General features: G+C 36.3%; 1 protein-coding gene across 2 annotated transcripts in view; it reads left to right on the top strand.

The window, feature by feature from the left end:
* The window catches only part of VPS50 (VPS50 subunit of EARP/GARPII complex), a 96,304-nt gene that overhangs the window by 32,815 nt on the left and 43,260 nt on the right, over nucleotides 1–20,229 (top strand). For both annotated transcript variants that reach the window (XM_076331508.1, XM_076331509.1), the window contains exons 13-18: nucleotides 3,620–3,755; nucleotides 11,816–11,913; nucleotides 12,664–12,758; nucleotides 13,433–13,531; nucleotides 16,894–16,984; nucleotides 18,545–18,721. In XM_076331508.1, the coding sequence (XP_076187623.1) occupies nucleotides 3,620–3,755; nucleotides 11,816–11,913; nucleotides 12,664–12,758; nucleotides 13,433–13,531; nucleotides 16,894–16,984; nucleotides 18,545–18,721 (696 nt within the window). The remainder of the gene's footprint in view (nucleotides 1–3,619; nucleotides 3,756–11,815; nucleotides 11,914–12,663; nucleotides 12,759–13,432; nucleotides 13,532–16,893; nucleotides 16,985–18,544; nucleotides 18,722–20,229) is intronic.

Here is a 20,229-nt window from a genome sequence, read left to right as displayed (position 1 = left end):
ATTTTTAGTTCACTCTTTAATTCTTTCACTTGTGATCTTACAACCCGATAAATTTTCTTAAACTTCAGTGGAGGAGAGAGAGAGTGTGAGATATTTTAGGTGGTTGTAACATTGATTTAAAACTTGAAATTATGTTTCTGTCTTGAATGTTCTTCATTTGTTTCAGTCACAGACTAAGCCCTCATCATACTTTATCAACTCAAGAACCCACCCCCTCAGTTGCAATTTATTAAATCAAAGTACAGTCACAAGGAGATTAAAATTCATATTCTGATCCACTTTTCTGCTCTTTCACTTCGCAATTCTCCTGGGATTGTGTAGCTTCAACTAGTAAACAATACATCTGTGCTGAAAACCATTTCATTGTGAAGAGGTGCCCCTTTGACTTAGAAGGCTTACATAATCTTAGAGCCTTCATATGAGTGAAAGTGCATTATGAAAAATTAATTTATTGTGAGTAATTGACATAAGTATTAATGAACAGAATGAGTAAGGTTCCAGATAGGTTGTATTTGCACTTACCTGAGATGAATTCTAGTTGAAGAAAGCCAGCAAACCCTGATCTCTGTTCTCTAGACTGCAGCCCTTTCATTCTTCTGCTTTAAGTCTTCAGAGGGTGTTTTTGTTTTCATTTCTTAGTTTCTAATGCACTTTTCTTCTGAGTTTTTTTGCTTTATACTTCTATATGCCCTTCAGTATTTCTCATTCTTTGCTAATATTTATGATACTAAGCCCATTTATTTACATTTACAAATAGTACTACTGAGCTCCTCCTGGCATCTTCTAAAATACAGATTGTGTGCTGCTGTTAATCCTTACCCTTTACAGTGCAGAAGGATCTTTCAGATCACTGGAAATACCGTATTTTGTAATACGCAGAAAGAGTGGCTTTAACTGTGCAGTTACAAAATTATTACCTCATTACTTCTATTTGGCTTTCCTTCTGCAGAACCCTCATGAGATGCTTCTTTAGTTATGTGAGCCTGCAATAGCTGGAATCTGGCAGTCTGTATAAAGGAAGGTGCCCAAATTTTACGGCTATAATGTACTATGAATACTGCAGGAATTTCCTTGAAATTTATTGATTTTTTAATTTTTCATTACACTGTTAGTAACAATTAGGTATTTAGGGAACAGGCTGCAGATGGGAAATTTTGGTCTCTATTACAAACCGTGCTGTTCAGCGTTGGTTGTTACCTGTTGCAGTGCATTTGTGAAAATCGGAGTGCTGAATAAGCTGGACTATCATAGCAATTCCATTTCTAACTTCCCGTAGAAAAAATACCAACAGGTTTTCATCTCTTATGTTCAGTTGTCAGGGAGTAAATTGTTTAAGACTAAAATACGAGCCTGCTTTCTCTGTGTCTAGTTCCAGTGAGAACCCTCTTCAACCTGTCTACACTGTTAAGCCAGGATGCTCTTAACGTATAAGTGGTTATGGAGTACTTACTCTAATTAAACAATGGAAGTCATACAAAATTAAAGTCTTCCTTTTTGGGCAGATTTCCTGTGGTGTGTTTCTAAAAATCTTTAGAAAGATGAACTTATTTAGCTCATTTCCATTTTACACGGGTAGTGGGGGACTATGGTGGGGTTTTTTTCTTTGTTTTAATTTTTTGTTTGTTTCTTTTCTGGAAGTCAGATACTGGATTTTTAATAATTTCAGTTTTTTTAAAAGAATAATGTTTTCAGTAATTCTTAGCCGTTTATGTAAGTTACATGTCTGTGTACTCTGAGTCACTATTTCCTTGTTGAGCATTTCTTTTCCTAGCGATATGCCATGTTCTAACTCTTACATCCTTTCTCCTTTTGAATACTAGTGGAACAGAGGAGAGTTCGGCTGCTTCATCTTCAAGCTTTGATTTCCTTTATTCTGCATAAGTTCAAAGAAATTCAGTTGCTTATTTCCTTAGTCTAAATTGAATTATCTTGGTATTTAGTAAGTGATCCTTTCTTCCTGGCCACCTGGAAGCCAATATATCAAGTATAGTGATCTGCACAACCAAAGTTTAGATTTTATAGCTACTAAAAGCCCTGAAATACACTAAGTAACATTTTCTGATGAGTTGGCAGAGGAAATAGCTGAAACAGCTGTTGAAATGGCAGGGCATCGTATTGTTTAAATGATAAACTTACTACCCTATTTTGTTCCATCGTTAGCAAAGGTCTATAGTATCTGAGATTAAAGTGTCTCAATAATGCAGTCAGTAATGTATATCAACTCTCCAATTAAAGGGTGTTTTAGAAAAACAGTAGTATTCTCAATTGATACTTTTTTATGCACCAAGAACTTGCCTTTTTCTTTTTTTGTTGGTGTGTCCAGAATGCCTGATTTATATCCTTGAGGCAGCTCTGGTTTGATACGGAACAGAATCAGAGTAATAATTAATTTAGAAAAACCCATGCAAACTGCAAAGACATAACGATTAATATGAGGCCTCCAGATACTTTTGCTAATGACATCTATTAATGCTAATGAACAGTTTTTGAGAGTCCTTGATCATAAGCAGGGTGTAGGAGAATATGGATTGGGTGGTACGTACTACTGTCAGGAGCATTATTTAAGCTTAGAAAGCAAGAGAACATGATTAAATAGGAAGTAAAGACGTAGTTTACAATTTTTTTTTCTACCTGAAAGCTGAAAAATAGGAGGGGCCTAAGTGATGCATCTGCATTTGTGAAGAAATCTGTCCAGTTTAATGTTTATTATCCATCAAACATAATATTCAAGCTTATCAAGGTTTTGTTGCAATTCATTGCTCAGGAAGGACACTCAGTGTGTAGAAAGCCACAGTTACCTCAGTGGATGAGGATGCAATTCAGAGGGCTTTGATTGCTTTGATTAAGGGTTTGCTCTCTGTAGAATCCATGGTTGGTTATTTTGGTGGTTATGTTGACATCACTGTTGCAGAAGCTGTTACTATTTTTGAAGAGTTTTGTTGTAACTGTAATGCCAAAGCTTTTGTATCATCTTGGATATACATTTTTGGGTTAGCGTGCAGTACCCACATGGTAAAAGCTAACTAGCCTTGCGGAAGTCAACTGTGGACACTGAAGTAGCAATGAATATCTTAATTCACAACTGGTTCTTTGGAGCAGGGTGGATTGGGGAGGTAGGACAGCTGCCATCTAAGTTTGTTTGTTTGTTTTTAAACTACTTTATACAGCATACAATCCAATGGCACACCAGCCAGGATGGCTTCTGTGTACTGCTGAAGTACAAGTATCTGCATCATTGAACTGACGCAGTGTCTGCATGTCATAGGGGTGGCTGCATTCCTCTTTGATGGTGAGATGTGCTGACCATTAGACTGTGTGGCTTTACTTCTCTATCTACCTTGCTGTTCCATAAATATAAGAGGTGGTTAATATATGGGCCAGTTGGGAAAAGAAAAAAAAAAGGCGCTAACTAACAAGCTTTGCACTTTCAGACAGCATTTGATTGGTTGACTAAAATCAGGCATTCATCAGCTCTCAAATACTTTTGAAAAGGAAACTGATATACGTCAAGCACCTCAGCTGTATGAATATGGAGGTTTTTGTATGGTTTGTTTTGCCTCTGCAAAAAGTGAACAGAATTGTTAAGTATCACAATATTATTTTGTTTGTTTTTCTGTAGCATATTACATCAGACAGTTACATTCCATGCCTTGCTGATCTCTGCAAAGCCCTCTGGGAGGTCATGCTCAGTTACTACCGAACGATGCAGTGGCATGAGAATCATGACCAAGATGAGGCAGCAGCTGTGTCTTCTGGTAAGAAACTGTTATGGAAACAAAGCTTCTGGTATTTGGAAATAACTTTTCTTATGCTCAAGTTGTCAATTTGTGTGTCGGTACCTTTGTGGTCTTGACTCGGTGCCTTCAGCATTATTGCTTATAGTGTGCAGGAAGGACTTAAATACTCACTGGATTTTTGTAGTCTTCAGTATAAGGCTCATTTTTTAATTAATATGTCTATGTGCCATTATTACATATATAAACAGTTTTATTTTAAACAGTGCTTATTGTTGAGTTGGAAGTCAGCTGTGGTAGATGACTACAAAATCTGAGGATTTTTCCCTTTAATATAGGACCAATGTGAAATTTCAGATTTTTTGATCAATGTTGATATATTCACTGCATATTAAGCTTAGTAGATTAGGATACTGGATTGTGTACTAGGAAAGGTGACCGAAACAATAGGGAGTGAATCTGTTGTAAATCTGTCATCGTGATTTTCAGGAAATCCAATTTCCTGAATGTTGTATATCATCTATACTAGTGAATCCATCATAAGATACGGTCACAATTTCCTTGATACCCTTACAGGAAAAGGCAAAGATTTCATCTTAAAGTATAATTTTGGTTTTCTTTTACTGTTGTTCCAGTTTGTGTTTTTAGGACAGAAGCACAAAACCTTCGTCTGTTGTCTGTCTAAGTCCTCCTAAATACATTTTGCTGGACGTATTCTAAATTAATATAAAATGTCTGAAGACAGACTTTATTTCTCACTAACCCAAGATGCTTGTGTTTGGCAGAGGGCAGAGCGTGAAATTTACAATATTAAGATTTATGCAAAACTATTTATTTGAATCAGATAGGTTTTCTTACTGAAAAGGAGGCTTCTGTCAAAGGACAAGGACTGTAGGACTGCTGCAAAAGTTATTCCTCCTTGCCTGATTTGCATAAAACTTGAATCGTTTACATTAGACGATAAGAAGAAAGGGAAACAAAATTGGAAATAGAAGTCAAGAACAGATCTTGGAACACCCTGCTTCCTACAATGTATTTGAAATCCAACACTTCTTTCAAAATTTAGATGTATTACAGATTTTAAGTCTTAAAAAGAATCAAACTTATGCTAGTTAACATTGTCTTCCTACTTTAAATTTGAAAAATTAATGAAAATATTTTCTTCGGAGTGTCCTTCCTGTATTGTGTGGAATCTTAAAAAAATAAGTAAAAAACCACCGTGGATTTGTTGAAACTGTTATTTCATATGAAAGTTTTTATAAGTATATCAGAATTAAAATTCAGAGTTGAAATATTTAATTTTGAGATGCATTATGTGAAAAAAGGTTCTGAAGTTTTGAGTGAATTGCCCATTCTCAATAATATTTACTTTTAAAATAACGTCAGATAATTACATTTCCTTCTCTTGTTTTAATTTTGTTGTGATCTTTGCATGTGTAAAATAAAGCAGGTATTATAAAGAGTTTATTGCATGGAAGCATTATCACAGTAGACTACTTGCTCAACTCCAGATGTAATTTTAAAAATAGTTCCCCTTAGTGTGGTTACTTGTGATATCCTGAAGAAAGAAACCCATTTGCACTGCAAAACCTTTTAAAGGAACCATTAAGCCTAATAAAGTGGTATATTCAGTCACATGAGTAATTTTAAATGCATTGCTTTTTAAATGAGTGCCAGAGTGTTTTGGTATGTTTACTACTAATCCACTAAATCTTCTGTCACTTGTTTTTTAAGTCTCTGGAGACATTGTGGCTTACCTGTAATGTACAGCTAGAATAAATTTGAGCTACTGAATCACTTCTTCAAATACCTTAGCAATGATAAAGCACACAAAAGGGAATTTCACAAGTATAATTTAATTTCAGAGGGACTATAGATATCTACTAAATGTCTGTTTTTTCTAAAAGTCACTGCTCATGCTGTAGTAATTATTAAACCTGTACATGGAAGTCTCATTCCATATTTATTGATTTAATAGCTGTGATACGTGCTAAAGCCAAAGAGTAAAATTCCTGTAGAAAGGGTGGGTATATCAGAAGGAACCATGGAGGCAGTTCAGGAGATTATGCTAAAATTGTTCCTGCAATTAAACCCCATAGACTGGAGCAATAGAAGGAGCGGTCTTAACAGTTGCATGTGTATCTGGCTTTTATAATTTGGAGAACTCAAAGCTGTCCCAGTGTTTTCCTCTTGTTGTGCCAGTTAATGTCAGCAGTCTTACAAAGTACCTTAAATGGGTTTAGGGACTCTTGACCTTAGGGCAAAACCCAGCTATAGAAGTGAGAAGCTGGACTTAGAAGACATGAATTTCTATTTTAATAGTGAAGCTTATCCAAAAGAAGTCCTGCATGGATTATGAAAAGGAGGTTGCACTTCATCTAGATCGTGTGTCACGTATTTGTGATTATTAATGCCTGTTACAGATGTTAAAATGCGCCTTGCATAACTTGTAAATAATTGTCCTTCTGCATGTTTGAGGAAAGAGGTATGTCTGCTTTATATTGTTAAATATTCTGCTTATTTGTGTTCTGAAAATTAGTCTACTTTGAGACTGAAGAGCAAAATGGAATAGAAAATACTTTTACAACAGGATTTTTTTTGGTTGGAACGTTTATAGGAGAGACTCTTTGAGATTGAGGCTTTTTTATTTTTTTTCCCTAGAATTGAGTTCAGAATTTGCAGTTGTTCTGTCAATTATAGTGTGGACTGGTCTTTGGGGATTACTTTGTTTAAGATCAATTAAAAAACCCCCTACCTGGAATAAACTAAATGGAAACAGATAATTATCTCTAGATATAAATGTAATCCTAAAAATTTTTAAAGCATGAGACATATTTTAGTACTTTTCATGAAATAGGAAATACTAATGAGACTTAGTTTGCTGAAGTGTTACAACAGAGTATCAGTAAATCATAATGAAATGTATGGTATTGATAGTTCTATGAATCATCAATAATAACGCTTAATTGCTCTAATATACTGTTGGAAAGATAGAATAAAGTGTTCATATGTAGGAGTTGTTTAATCATACTGAAGATAAAATTAGTGAACTAAAAGTATCTACTCCATAGCATGAAATGAGTTCTATGTCACATTTAATGAGCTGCTACTTATTCTGTGATTTTGTTGTTTGAACAATAAACAGCAAATTGCTGTGATATGGGTTGTCATCCCTGAAAATAAACTGCTTACTGGAAAATTTTCCATTGCACTGTTGGTCATGGTCAAAGCATTGTTTGTGTTTGTAGTATAGAATCAAAGAAAAGATGAGTTTTAAAGGGACCTGTGCAGGTCATTTTGTCTTCCCTGCTCAAAGCGGAGTGAACTTCAAAGTCGCATTGGTTTGTGGGGGGCCCTGCCTAGTTCAGCTGGGTTTTCACATTGCATAAAATTTACTGTGACATTGATATAGTTCCCATGTATTCCTGAGACACTAATTTAACAGAAGAACTGAAACTGAGCAGCAAAATGATCACTATAGCATTTAAACTCCTGATTTTGCAAGTATAATCCTAGTGGTAAAAGTTGGTAACAACTGTAATAGCTGTAATAGATTCACTGAAAAGCAAGAAGAAAATTATGTAAGATGTAATTTAATTTCAGCCATTTTAATTTTCAGAACATTCAATTTATAATACTACATAAATTCTGTGCAAGACCTGCTTGGTAGTCAAAGAATGAAGCTAGAGGACAGTGATTTGATTGATCATTTTTTCCTTTTTTTTCCCTCTTTTTTCCCTCTTTTTTCCTTTCCCTTCTTTCTCTCCTTTCCCTTCTTTCTCTCCTTTCCCTTCTTTCTCTCCTTTCCCTTCTTTCTCTCCTTTCCCTTTTTTCCCTGTCTGACTAGCAAGGATTAAACAAAAACCTTTTGTTATGACTGAAGGCTGCCTTTACAAATTTTAAAGAAATACTGAGAAACCTGAAAAATGACTGTATTTAAACCAGGCTTCTAGAAGAATAACTTCGGGATGCTTCGGATTCATATTTTTATGTGAAGTTATGAATATTCATGTATTCTGCTACCTGTTCCAAATTCTTCAAAGCAAAAAGTGTAAATGCTTGTGGACCTTTGTCCAATCCTTGATTTTCAAGGAAATTATCCTAAATTCATATGTTTGCATGTGTGAAATTAACTGCAGTACAGTTCATGAAAAGGCTGGAAACAAGAACTCTTAGCGTGACTGGCCATAAACCAGGAGCACCAGGAGATTGCCAGAGAGAATATTGCGTAGATTTTTATTGAACAATAGCATCCATATGACTCTGTGGTCAGAGTCTATGACTAAGACTGTGGTCTTAGTCTTGAGAATCGGTCAAAGATACTGACGCGTTTAGGCTTGGCTTCACTCTGCAGAAGTGTAGAAGAGAGGGGGTTGCAGAAACCTCTAAAGAGCGTGCTCTGACTATGATAGCTGGTTTTGTTTACTCATATCGCCAGAGAAAGGATAAATCTGCTTAGGGTTTCTCTAGTTGGATTATTCTTTCTGTTTATATTTTGTTTAATCTTCCATGATAAATCACTTTTGAAAATGCATTTGTCAGAATTATTGCTTTCAGGAGAAGAGGAGCATATTTAGGTACAGTTACTAAATTATAATTTATGTATACAGTGGCTAATATTTATTTTATGACTTTTCTTTCATAAGAAAAATTTTCTTTGAGTGGCCTGCAACAGTAGATATAGTATGGAATTATGTCTGAGTCTTGTTTTGACATCAAGCAGCCTTTTATCTTCTCATTTTGAGTAATTAGTGTTAATTCTCAGTCCACCTGCAAAAGCAGTCTCAATGTCTTTAAACAGAAAAGAGTTGAACACAGTTTTGCAGCCTTGGAAGAAATGAATATAAGCCCAAATTCCAGAATATATTTTATTATGTTTTTAATTGTGAGGAGTTACTCAATTGAAAGTACCAGAGCTTTTACATTCTGGCTGCAAATAGTATTGTACTGGTTCTGTATTCTTGAGGTCTAGCCTCATGGGCAGACTAATTTTAACTTAACTGGCTTGAAGATTCTTCTTGGTAGTGTTCGTATGTTCGCCATCATAATCCCTAGCTCACAGATGAAGCTCCCTCAGAGTTTGATAAGGATCATAATTTAATAACATGTCCAGACACACGAAATAGCTCCACTTGAAAGAAATTAAGCAAGGCCAGCATCCTTCTCTGTAACCATATTCCCCACATTTGCTTAATTTAAATGGAGCTACAAGTGTTGAAGGTTTCATATTTTTGTTGTTCCTATTATGCTTATCTATTATATAAGCATTCATATAATAGGTAATATATATATTTAGAAGAAATTTTATTTTTTTTTATTTACATGAGAAATGCAAATAGTTCTTGTTCTGAGAAACGTACTCTGAAAAAGTTCAAAGCAGAAAACAAATGGTTGATGGGGAGAAGGAAGACGCATATCATGCTCTTCTTCTTACAGAGATCCTGGCCCAGGACTGGGAGTATGAGACACTGATAAGTGCTAATTAGGATTAATGATTGTTACAGAAGAAAACTCTGCTCACTTGACAGTGAGCACCGAGTGATCTGAAGAAAACATGGTCAGAACATGGTCCGATTCTGCTGTGCTCTTTTGTTTTTTGGTTTAATTCAATTGTCAGTATCTGATACCAGTCATAACCATTCTTGTTCAGTGGATGACTCTTTCCTTCCTCCTCTTAAATATGCAGTGGTCCAGACAACGCTGTGGAGGTCTGTTCTGCACATATCTGAAAAGGCTGATTAAAGTCTTGTATCTGGCCTCCCATTCCTTACTGGGCTCATTAGTGAGGTGCTCACAGTATTTACACAGTATTCGTCTAGACTGCATGGACTGGGTTCAGGGCGAGGCTTGACATGGAAAGAGCACTTTTGTTCGTGACAAAAAATTTGTTAGCGCTGGCAAATGGAGGGCAGATGTAGGTTCTTTATGGTTCTGGACTCTTCTTCAGTAGACAGCAAAATTAGACATGAAAAATTGCTACTCTCTCTGAGGAAAGTGAAATTAAGCCAGGAGGCTTTCTGGAAAAAACTATGAAGCCTAGTAATGAAGAACTGCAAAGGTCAGTCAGGATTAGCTCTCGCTGTGGTCCTGGTAGCACGTTACCATCTAAGGAACACTATTGTGGCAGAGATTAAGTATACAGGTGGCATTTTTGTCCTCGCTAGTTTTGAATGACTGCGTAAAATCCTGTCCCTGCATTGATGAGATCAGCTCATGAATGAAAAGCTGCTGGAGCTGCACCCGAGCCCTCTGGTAGCATCTCACAGTTTAACAGCTGAATGTGCTTCACAGCCATAGTGCTGTCTCCCTGGGTAGAAGCTGCATGTAATCCCACTGAGGTAGTTTGGTCCATGGCCTTGGATAGCTTCCAAATTCCTTGCTGACCCTAGAAATAATCTTTCTCTTCCTTTCCCTGCCCTGCTGCCCCCCGCCCCCCCCCAAATAACGTGTTTCACAAGTTAGGGCTGCCAGTTGTTGAGGAGCTGTTAAATGTTATACTCTTTCCTGTACCTTCCTGTTTGCATTATAGCAGTGATGTATCTACCTGGTCATGAAGTCCAACAACTTAAAAAAAGACTCCATCTTTCAAGAATGTAATCTAAGTCAAGGATGTTAGACATGTCCTAGTCTGTTAGACGTGTCCTGTTGCTCTCCAGGTAGGCCCAAATTATAGATAGGGACTGTCTTTCCCATGATATCATAAGAAACTTTTTTTTTTCCCCCTTCCCTTTCCTGTTCCCTCTCTGGGTTCCTGTAGGATCTGGGCTTTGTGCTGCCTGTTCCTGTGAAGCCTAGGGGGCAGGGATGAGACTGCCTGGTGCGTGTGCAAGATGATAGCTTGGGGCTGGGTGGAGGTTTTTGAGAGGAAATGCTGGAATCAGGGAAAGGAATGGCTTTGAGTTGGGAGCCTGTGTGTGGAGGTGGAGAGGTGAGACCAGCTGGGCCGGGAACAAGGGAGTGAATAGTCTTCTCAAGTACTGAAAACTAGCTGGAGGTTGCACAAAAGATGGAAAGACGGGTCTGAGCTGCATGGCAATGCTGGGGTACTACAGGCAATCTTAATTCTTCTGTGTTGCAACCTCTTGAATGATGGGCTAGAAGGAGGGCTGTACACTTCGTAATATTCCAGTGTAATATTTTATATGAATTTTTATCTTTCATGTCAAATCACTAAATGGTGTGATTTGACAGTTTTCTTATCATGGGGGAAAGTTTGTATGTGTCATCTGGTTAAGACAGAGCTTTCCTGTGGTCAGTCATAGGCTGTGAAGCAAACTGCATGACACTGTGCCGTCACAGACTGCAAGCATAACCACAACTGTATGCTCGCAAACTACATATAAAATACTACTTTCTCTTTTTTAAAATGGAAAAAAAATATATTTCCTCCAGAGGGAGAGAGAGGACCACATACAGGAGAAGTTCACCATGCATTACAGTGCTTTTCTGGAAAATGATCCAGCGCTGTGGGAATGAAGGTTTTAAAATTAAATAAAATAATTTGGAAGAAAGAAAGACACCTGATTATATGATTGACATTATTTCATGCATAAGCATACATTAGTATGAGAGGGGAAAAAAAAGAAAAGAGCATGCTATATTGTTTGCATAGTTTATGGAAAAAGTTTCAGTATTTTTCCTCAGAGTTGCAGACAGAATTTGCTGGGGCAGAAAGTTAAAAATCTTGCTTCTGAAATTTTTAAGTTCATGATTCTTGTCTACAAAGGTAGAATATCTTAGAGAATCTTATTGTAGAGGATAAGCAGTGCTCACTTCAGCTTTCAACTTTATCTTTTGTATTTGAAATATCAGTATCTGTTACTCTCATCGTTTTTTGATTTTTATTGCATGGGGTATCTTGCTTACATAAAAGCAATCAGAAGCTCTCCTGGTCTGCATTAGCATATAATATTTATATGTGCTTTATTCATTTCCTTTCAAAAGTTTAGAGCAATGGAGCTCTCCTGGAGTTTGCATAATGGATAATATGATAAAGACTAAGGCAGAAGTTTCATTATGGTTAGAAAACTAGGATACATTTCAAGGCTTTTGGAAATATCTGCAATACCTTTCACCTTCAGTTTCAGATGGCAGCAATGTGATTGGAACTGAAGAGAACAGTTTTGACCGCAGCTATGTAAAAAAGAAACTGGAACATGGGCTTTCACGAATATGGCAGGTTCGGTTTTTTATTTTTCTTCCTAAATATATATTCCCCCCCCCCCTTAATTACAGTTATATTTATACTGATCTTCTTAAAGAAATCTCTCCAGGGTTTGTTTGTTTGTTTTTTTTAAAATTATTTGATTTGAGCTAAATATGTCAAAACAAAACCATGGAAATACAATTTCTGTGACTCAGTTACTACTTGGTTGCTATGCTTACAAACTCAGTCAAGACACCAAAACATAGTAACATGACTTTCAGCCTGATTCTACTTCTCCCAACCTGTGTGCTGCCCCACAATCTATTTTCTTCTCATGTGCTTTTCTCTGTTAGCACAGTCATACTGCTTTATGTTTCTGGTATAAGCATAGCTATGGAGAACCTGAAGTCTTGTGAACCTGCCTGGTTTCACAGCATTCCTGGTCTGACTGCTGGATCGCTTTGATGTGCAGTGAGACCCCAAATGTATGATGAAAAACCTTTTATGTGGCTGAATTGTAATCCAGAGCTCTATTTCTGCAGTGACAATAAAGCATCTAGGATTGACCTTGTGTTATAGAGTGTTAAAGAAACTGATTATAATATTACTTTAGAAAGTCAATGAGAAATCATTCATGTTACAGAAAATGGAGTTCTATTCTAAATTTAAAAAAGAAGTTATAAGTCCAAACAAACCAAAAAGTGCTAATGAACCAGGCATCTGAGCCTTCACCTTTGTGTCTTTAGTGTATTAAGCACACAAAAACTTGTTTGTGTTTTGTAGGATGTTCAGCTGAAAGTGAAAACATATCTTCTGGGAACAGATCTGTCTAACTTCAAATATGACGACTTCATATTTGTACTTGATGTTACCAGCAGGTATACTGATGTGGTCATAAGACCACTTAATACATGTGCACAAACTTGAACTCTGATAAGCCAGCACAGTTAATTAAGGCTGATATTTACATTCTGATGCCAACTTTGTTCATATCTACTGATAGTTTGAAGAGCACTTCTTTATGTGGGAGTTTATGAGGATGTACTTGGGAGACGTAGCATAAATTGCTTTGCTGCTCAAGTAGTGCGTAAGTGCGATAAGATTTCAGTATTTTCCACCTTTAAGATTTCAGATGTGCAGATCTCACAATTTTGATGTTTCTAAAAGCTTTTAAAGGGACTCTCAGTCAAGAGCAGTAAAATACTGTGGTACTGCTAACCTGTACAGTATTATATCCTTCTGTTTTGGTAATGAAATGATGGATTCAGACTGTGAGCTGTACAGCTTGCTCTGCGTAAAGGGATCTCAAAAAGACATTTATTTTGCTTATGGCTCTTTGTCTCTATGTGTATGGAATATTTTGATAGGATTTGGAGGGAAATGAGACATGGACTTTTGTGGAATGAGTGAAGTGTTTGCAACTTAATATTGGTGCTTTGCTTTTATGGAGATACACTTACGCTCATGGTAATGATTGAGGCTTCTAATTCAGGTTGGAACAGCAGTTTTAATAAATCAATAAATATTTCTAAAGTTTGTTTTATTGTTATAGGCTGATGCAAGTTGGAGAAGAATTTTGTGGCAGTAAGTCTGAAGTTTTGCAAGAATCTATCAGAAAACAAAGTGTTAACTATTTCAAAACATACCACAGGTGAGACTACTATATGTGCAGTGGATGAATCTAATGACATTTATTTTTGTTGGGTTTAACTTTAAATGCTTTCCAAAGGAATTCCACTGCATAATGTTCCTGCATTGAGGTTGACAGATAGTGTTTTATGATGAGAATAGGGCCCTGAACCCTGGAGAAAGTGAGAAAGTGGAGAAGCCTTTGCTTCCGCTATGGTTGTGGAAAACTCTAGCTCTGCAGCAGGCAAGCCAGATAAAGGTGAAAAAATTTTATGTACAATTTCAGTAGTTTTTCAGGCTGCCTCTTTAGCTATCTCCTGGGATCCTGAGGATGAATGCCTCTGAAATCCATACTTCCTAGCAAAATTGTTACTTCTTTTTCTATGCCATTATATAAAAAGAGCTGATCATTTGTGGCTATGAAATGTTTTTTTTTTCAATATTCAATTTTGTCTTATATCAAATGAGATGTTTAGAACTGAGTCCATCCTTTTGAGTCATGTTTTCATAGTTTTTTCATTGGCAGTATCTAATTATGTTTCAGTCAACCCTACTATCATATCTGAGACCAGTCATATGTGCTGTCATGTGCAGGCAGACTCTGGCCTCAGATATGATATCTGGCTGTGACAGCTTCAAGACTTGTCTGTCTGTTTGTTTTAATTGTCTTGATTTCCCAAATGTTTTGGTTTGGATGATTGACAACTCTTTCATTCTAGTTATCTAGCATTTATCTTCTTTCTGGGTGTAAAAAGCTAGGAAGATATGAGAAGAAATACAGCGTTCCTTGCTCTAAGAAACTTACTTTCCCAGTCTTGATCTGTTGTCCTCTGTTGTATGGGAGCTGTCATACAACTAATACATCCAAACACATTTGGTCTGAGACTTTCTGCCTAAAATCCATAAAGTGTGAAAATTATGTCAGGAGAACATGAGACAGTGTCTAAATTCAGAAGCTGAGAATGTGGTTTGGAATTTCTTCCAGCTTTCGTAGTTTGGAGCTAGGATTTCTTTCCGGACATTTGATAAAGACCTCAGTTCCAGTTGTCTGAAAAGCTTCAGCCTTAATCAGATGCACATTATGTCTTGTCAGGAGATGAGTTGATTAAGATGCCATGCCACCTATCTTTATTTCTTGAAAGCATTTCTGAACCATGAACTGATTTGGAAACTGAGCTTGCAGCTCTAGGTTCGGAAGAGCTGTTTTGGTCTACCTAACCATCTTTTACTACACTGACTTACCACATAATACCTTATTTGGTTAAGTAAATATCGTTTTGACCATTATGGTTTTGCTTATGTTTAAAGGACCTATTTAACAGCTTAGGGAATCAGACTAATTTTCTGAATTATCTTTGAGTAAAATAAAGGTTAAGGAACACTGGTGGAATATGTATAGAAATAATAACTTTTTGAAATAACTTGTGTTTTTAATTAAGGTAATGTTTCTCGTAATTCTTGTGAAAATAAAAGGAAATACTTATTGATATGACTCAAATTATGTGAACTTTTTAATACTTTTTATATGTTTTATGCTGTGTGGGTATTGTGAAGATTAATTGGCTGATGTTTTCATCCTCAGAGGGAAAAATATAAAAAACCTCTCTCCCAGCTATATCCCTGAGGTTGATTTATATAAAAGCTTTAAGCATCTTGCCTTTTCAGATCAAGCTAATGTGGCTTTCACTCCCCTTGTGTATTTAATTGGGGGGGGGAGAAAAAGCTAGTGCTTTTAAGGATTCATTAGTACATAAAAGCTACATAGAACTGAAATGCTCAGAGTCCAGGAGTAATCAGTTCTTTGATTGTGTAATTTGACATATGTGGCCTCCTGGGCAGTATGGTGTTTTAGAGAACTGCCAACATAGAGAAAGCATTCAAAGGAACTGGTCATGTCATTCAAAAAGTGTAGAAGAGCAACGTAATACTAGAGCCTACATGAAGCCTTTTTTGGGTAAAAGTTGATTATTTTGAAAAATTAAACGGGCTTTTGGCAGAGAACATTAGTAAGGTGATTTTTGGAATGCAATTTACTTTTTGTTCTGATACAAGTTTGTAAAAAGGTGTGTCTGATCACTAAAGCTTTTCAGAGAATGAATGCACCAGACCTTCCACGTGTGCCACTTTCTAGACTTCTGTGCTGGTGAAAATGAAGAGCATTTGTTCAAGTACATTGTCAGTGCCTGGATTTCAGCTTTGGAATGATACAAAAGCTGGTGCTGTGTGGCTTTTAAATGTTTGCTTTTCTATGACTCTTTCTCGTTAGTCTTCCTCTCAAAGAATTTTGATCTGTAACGCTGATTTTTACAGCATCCCTGTCTGTTGTTTCTGTTGGCTTTACTGCGAGAAGATCTGCAAGCTATGGGTACTTAGTGCCTCGAAAATAGCACTTGAAGTCTGTTTGCATTTAACTGGTGAATTTAAATAGACACAGCAAACTGTAGTCATAATTCAACACATTGCTCATCTCATTGAGGGAAGAAAATTTTAATTGTAGTGGTGATTATAGTTTGTTATTGAAATAGTGGTATTTCTAGAACATTTTACTGCCTAATTAGAAACTCAGTGCATAATTTACCAACTGCTACTTGTTAAGCAAAACAATATACCATATATTAAGAAAAGATGCAGCAATGTGACCTCAGTAAGCACTCATTGCTGTCTTTTCCTGTATGAGTTCCTGCTAATGCAGCAAAAAGATGTTCTTTATTAAAGGTATTTCTGCTTATGGCTGAACAGAGGCTTTTCTAATGATTAAAAACATAACAGAAACAATGCAGAGATATAATGGCTTGATTACGTTTCCCTAATACGTTTTCTATATTAGTACCAAGGTAAAGTTAAGCTATGAAGAAAAATATAGTTTAGGAGATTAATAGCCGTTTTGCTTTTTTCTTCTTTGAAAAGTTGAGATGTCTGTTGAACATCAGTTCTTTCCACTTTGTTACCTGTTGGCTTCAGTGTGTTTGAAAGAAGCATCTGTCTGGTGTGGGCTCACAGAAGCTGTTGTACTGCTAATAGAGTGTTTGTATATATTATATTGCTTTCTACAGTTTACATAGAGGAAAGAGGGTCCAGTATTACTGCATAATCATAGATGTTCCTCTACACTTTCTAATGGTTTTGACAAAAAAATTTGTTTCCAAATTTTGGAAATTGACATTCTTTGAGAATTTCTCTAGAGGTGTCATAAAACATAAACTGTGCTAGTAGCCACAGCTTTTAGGTGGTCTGTCAGTTGAAAGAATGTGTTGAATATCTGTTTTCCAGTGTGATTTTTTTATACAGTTTTTGAAGGTGTTTTTCACTGCATGAGTTAAATAATTGTCTCCTTCCTGATTTACTCTTGCTGCCAATTAAGAGTATTCATTTGTTGTATTTCAGAACCCGTCTTGAAGAATTAAGAATGTTTTTGGAGAATGAAACCTGGGAACTTTGTCCTGTTAAATCAAGCTTTAGTATTCTGCAGCTTCATGTACGTTCTATGAATAACACATGCAAATGTATTAATACTTTAATAGCTAAGAGTCCAGGTGTTCTGAGAAGTAGTAAGATCCATGAGCTACTGTGCAAATGTTTTTAATGGCTGCTAAAACCCCCTAAATTTCACTTTGTGATATTGGAAACTTAAGATTCAAATGCTTTTAAAACAGTAGTGTTCCGTTTCAGGCAGGTAGGGGTTTACAGAAGATGCTAGAGTTGTAGGCATAATGTTAGCCTTTATTTTTCATGTTTTAATGCGCTGTTAATATGTCAGTTTTCCATTTCTAAATTGTTTATCTGAGAGTAAGATGCTAAAAGATGAGTGCCTAAAAGTAGTTATATGAGCGCTCATTAGCTTGTACCAATTTTTGGCATCTGTTTCTGGAAACATAGGTCATACTGGCTCATTTGGAAAGGAAAAAAAAAAGTTAATTCTTCTGTGGTGAAGTCCAACTGAAAGCAAGTAATTGGTGTGCTCACATGCTGTCCTAAAGTGATTTTTGTGAAGTTTAGCACATGGTGGGTGAATTTCACCTGTTTTACCAAATGAAACGTGGGTGCCTATGATTAAAGCTATCACTAAAGTGCAAAAATGGATATAGCTAAACAATCTCAAGCAAAAGATAATTTTGCAGCTTCTGTAGAGTTAACTGTAAAAGTAAGCAAGAGGCTACTGGGTCAGTAATAGCACGGAGGGAAAAGGAAGGAGGACCCTCAGTAGCATCCGGTAGCAAAAGAAATAATATTTTTAATAGAGAAATGGCATTATAAATCCATACCTACTGCTTAGGGGACTGGAGGAGCAGAAAATGGCAGAAAGTAACTGATTCATTTAAACGAACAGAAATCTAACATTGCAGTCCTTTTAGCTGCACACATTTTGATCTTTAAACCTTTAGATAAATGATAATGTACATTTTGCCATTTATGAAGATCAATAGCTAGAGTTTAATAGATAGAAATGATATGTCAACTGATATAAGTCAAGTTTTTAGAAAAAAATGTCTAAAATCATACCTTATGTGCCCTACTTAGTCCAAAAAGTCCATGTACTCACCCGGTCATCAGAAACTTCATGTGCAATGGGTTTGAAAAGTAATAAATTTTGAAAATAACTTTTTAAAAATAAAATATTAAGAAAAAAATTTCAGCTTTAGTAAATTACTGGGTAACTTGTGTAAAGAAAACTACATTTTTGGGTAGAATTTAGGTCTTGTTTTATCTCCTATTTTATGTGAAATAAAAAACCCACTTAGTTTTCACCTAGTTTTAGACAGCAAATACTTTCAGAATGCAGGAGATGTATTGCATATCATAGCCAAAAACTGCTAAAATTAGAAAGACGAGCAGTACAAGATTGCCAATTTCAAGGTTAACTTGAGCCAGCATGAAAAGCATGTTTAAATAAGCAGCAAGCTTTGGCTGAAAGTTTTCATATCAGGTTAATTGTCCACAAGTTTGTTGTTATGCTCTCTTTTTATGGAACTGGAGTCATAATAATACTGAAACTGTCTTGTTGGTGATTAAAATTGTACTTTATTTCTATTAATAGGAATTTAAGTTCATGGAGCAGTCACGTTCCCCATCTGTGTCACCTAGTAAGCAGCCTGCTTCAGCAATTTCAACAACAGTAACATTATTTGAGCAGTACTGTAATGGAGGAAACCCATTTGAAATTCAGGCCGACAGCAAAGATGATGAGACAGAAGACGTGTTAGCTTCCAATGGGGTATGGAGTGTTTCAGGGAAAAAAAAAAAGAAAAATCTTGCTCTCAGTAAATGATGATTTGTTTTGTGTATCAATGGTGGCAAAATGTCTTAGTACAAGGATCAGTTAACTGCAGCACTGTGTAAAATCTCAAGCCACTTTACTCCTTTAATTAGGTAGGTTGCTTTGCTTTTAACAATGCCAGAAAGCCAGGCATCCTGTTTAAAGTTCAGTTTGTTTTGCAGTGGATCAATATTTTTTCCCACTGAAGTCAAGTGCTCCTGAAGGGCTAGCAAGACATGTTCCACCTAAATTAGTATTTTTCCGGGGGTTTAAGTTAGCTTTGTTTGTGGAAGTAATTTTGTCATTTTAGGACTGGCTTTCTGGCTTCTTAGGGAAGAATCATTGTGGGTTCCTCCTTCAGTTGTATTTGTTCACACCTACATGATTTGCCATGGGTTATTTGATGTTTGTTAGGCAGTTTTTAGTTGTAATTTAAATGCTCAGGACACTTGCTTTACGGTGGGATCTACTATAAAACTGAACAATAACTTTGTGTATTTTTTTTCCCCAGAATTCTGTCAAAATCTAGCGGTGGTCAAATATGTTTTAATGTAAAACTTAGTACCATTCTCTTAAATACTACATTAGCATATTTTTGTTAAGGCTTTTGCTCTTGTTTATCCCTTTGATGAATAATGTTTTCTTGGGCTTTTTTTTGTGATAAGGTTAGGTTTAGTTTTTTTGTTTAAGGTTAGTTAATCCAGCCATCACACTAACGGCTTTCTGATTTTCAGCTTCGTCTTTCTTCCTTTCCCTGTGGAACTTCAGTTGCAAAGCAGCTTGATCTGTATCTCACACACCTGAGTGTGCTGCTGCCGTGTCTTTCATTCTGTGGGCGATGCTGCGGTCTCTTTCCTACTGTGTTACCTGAAGAAAAAAATACAGCTGATTGGCATAAAATATTGTTGCATTGTGGAGGGCCAGTTTCCTGGTGGTAGTTCTTTCCCTGTCAAGTAATACAGCAGAACGTATGTCCTGCCTTTTCATATCAGTAAACTGAGAAGAGTTGCATAGTTATCACTGTAAGACTTATATGTAGACTCCAAATGAGCGTATTAAGCAAAGATGAATGCACTGCAGGGCATGCTGAAACTGCAGAATTCCATGGTACTTTGTAGAAACCCACTCTGAAACAAAGCTTTTGGGGAATCTGGGCAGCCATTTGGTAGATATTTGCTAAAATGATCCTTAGTGACGTAAGGATTACTGATGATGCCAATAGTACTTTTGAGGTTTTCAAAATGAAAGCTCCCTCTACTGAAGAGTTCATTTCAGACTTTTGTATATGTTTGTGAGTAGTTTTGCTTTTTAAAAGATTTTTCTGAAGAAAAAGGACTAGAAAATTAACTTAACTTTGGGGATTTTATTGTTTCCCTCCCCGCCCCCCAAGACAGCTTTCTTCTGAAGGTTTGACTCTGTAAGAGATGTATAGAGCCATCATGACCTGCACTGTGAGTGCAGAAATA

Source organism: Aptenodytes patagonicus, chromosome 2 (genome assembly GCF_965638725.1).
Source record: "Aptenodytes patagonicus chromosome 2, bAptPat1.pri.cur, whole genome shotgun sequence".
Classification (NCBI taxonomy): domain Eukaryota; kingdom Metazoa; phylum Chordata; class Aves; order Sphenisciformes; family Spheniscidae; genus Aptenodytes; species Aptenodytes patagonicus.
This window is presented reverse-complemented; position numbering and strand designations above follow the sequence as displayed.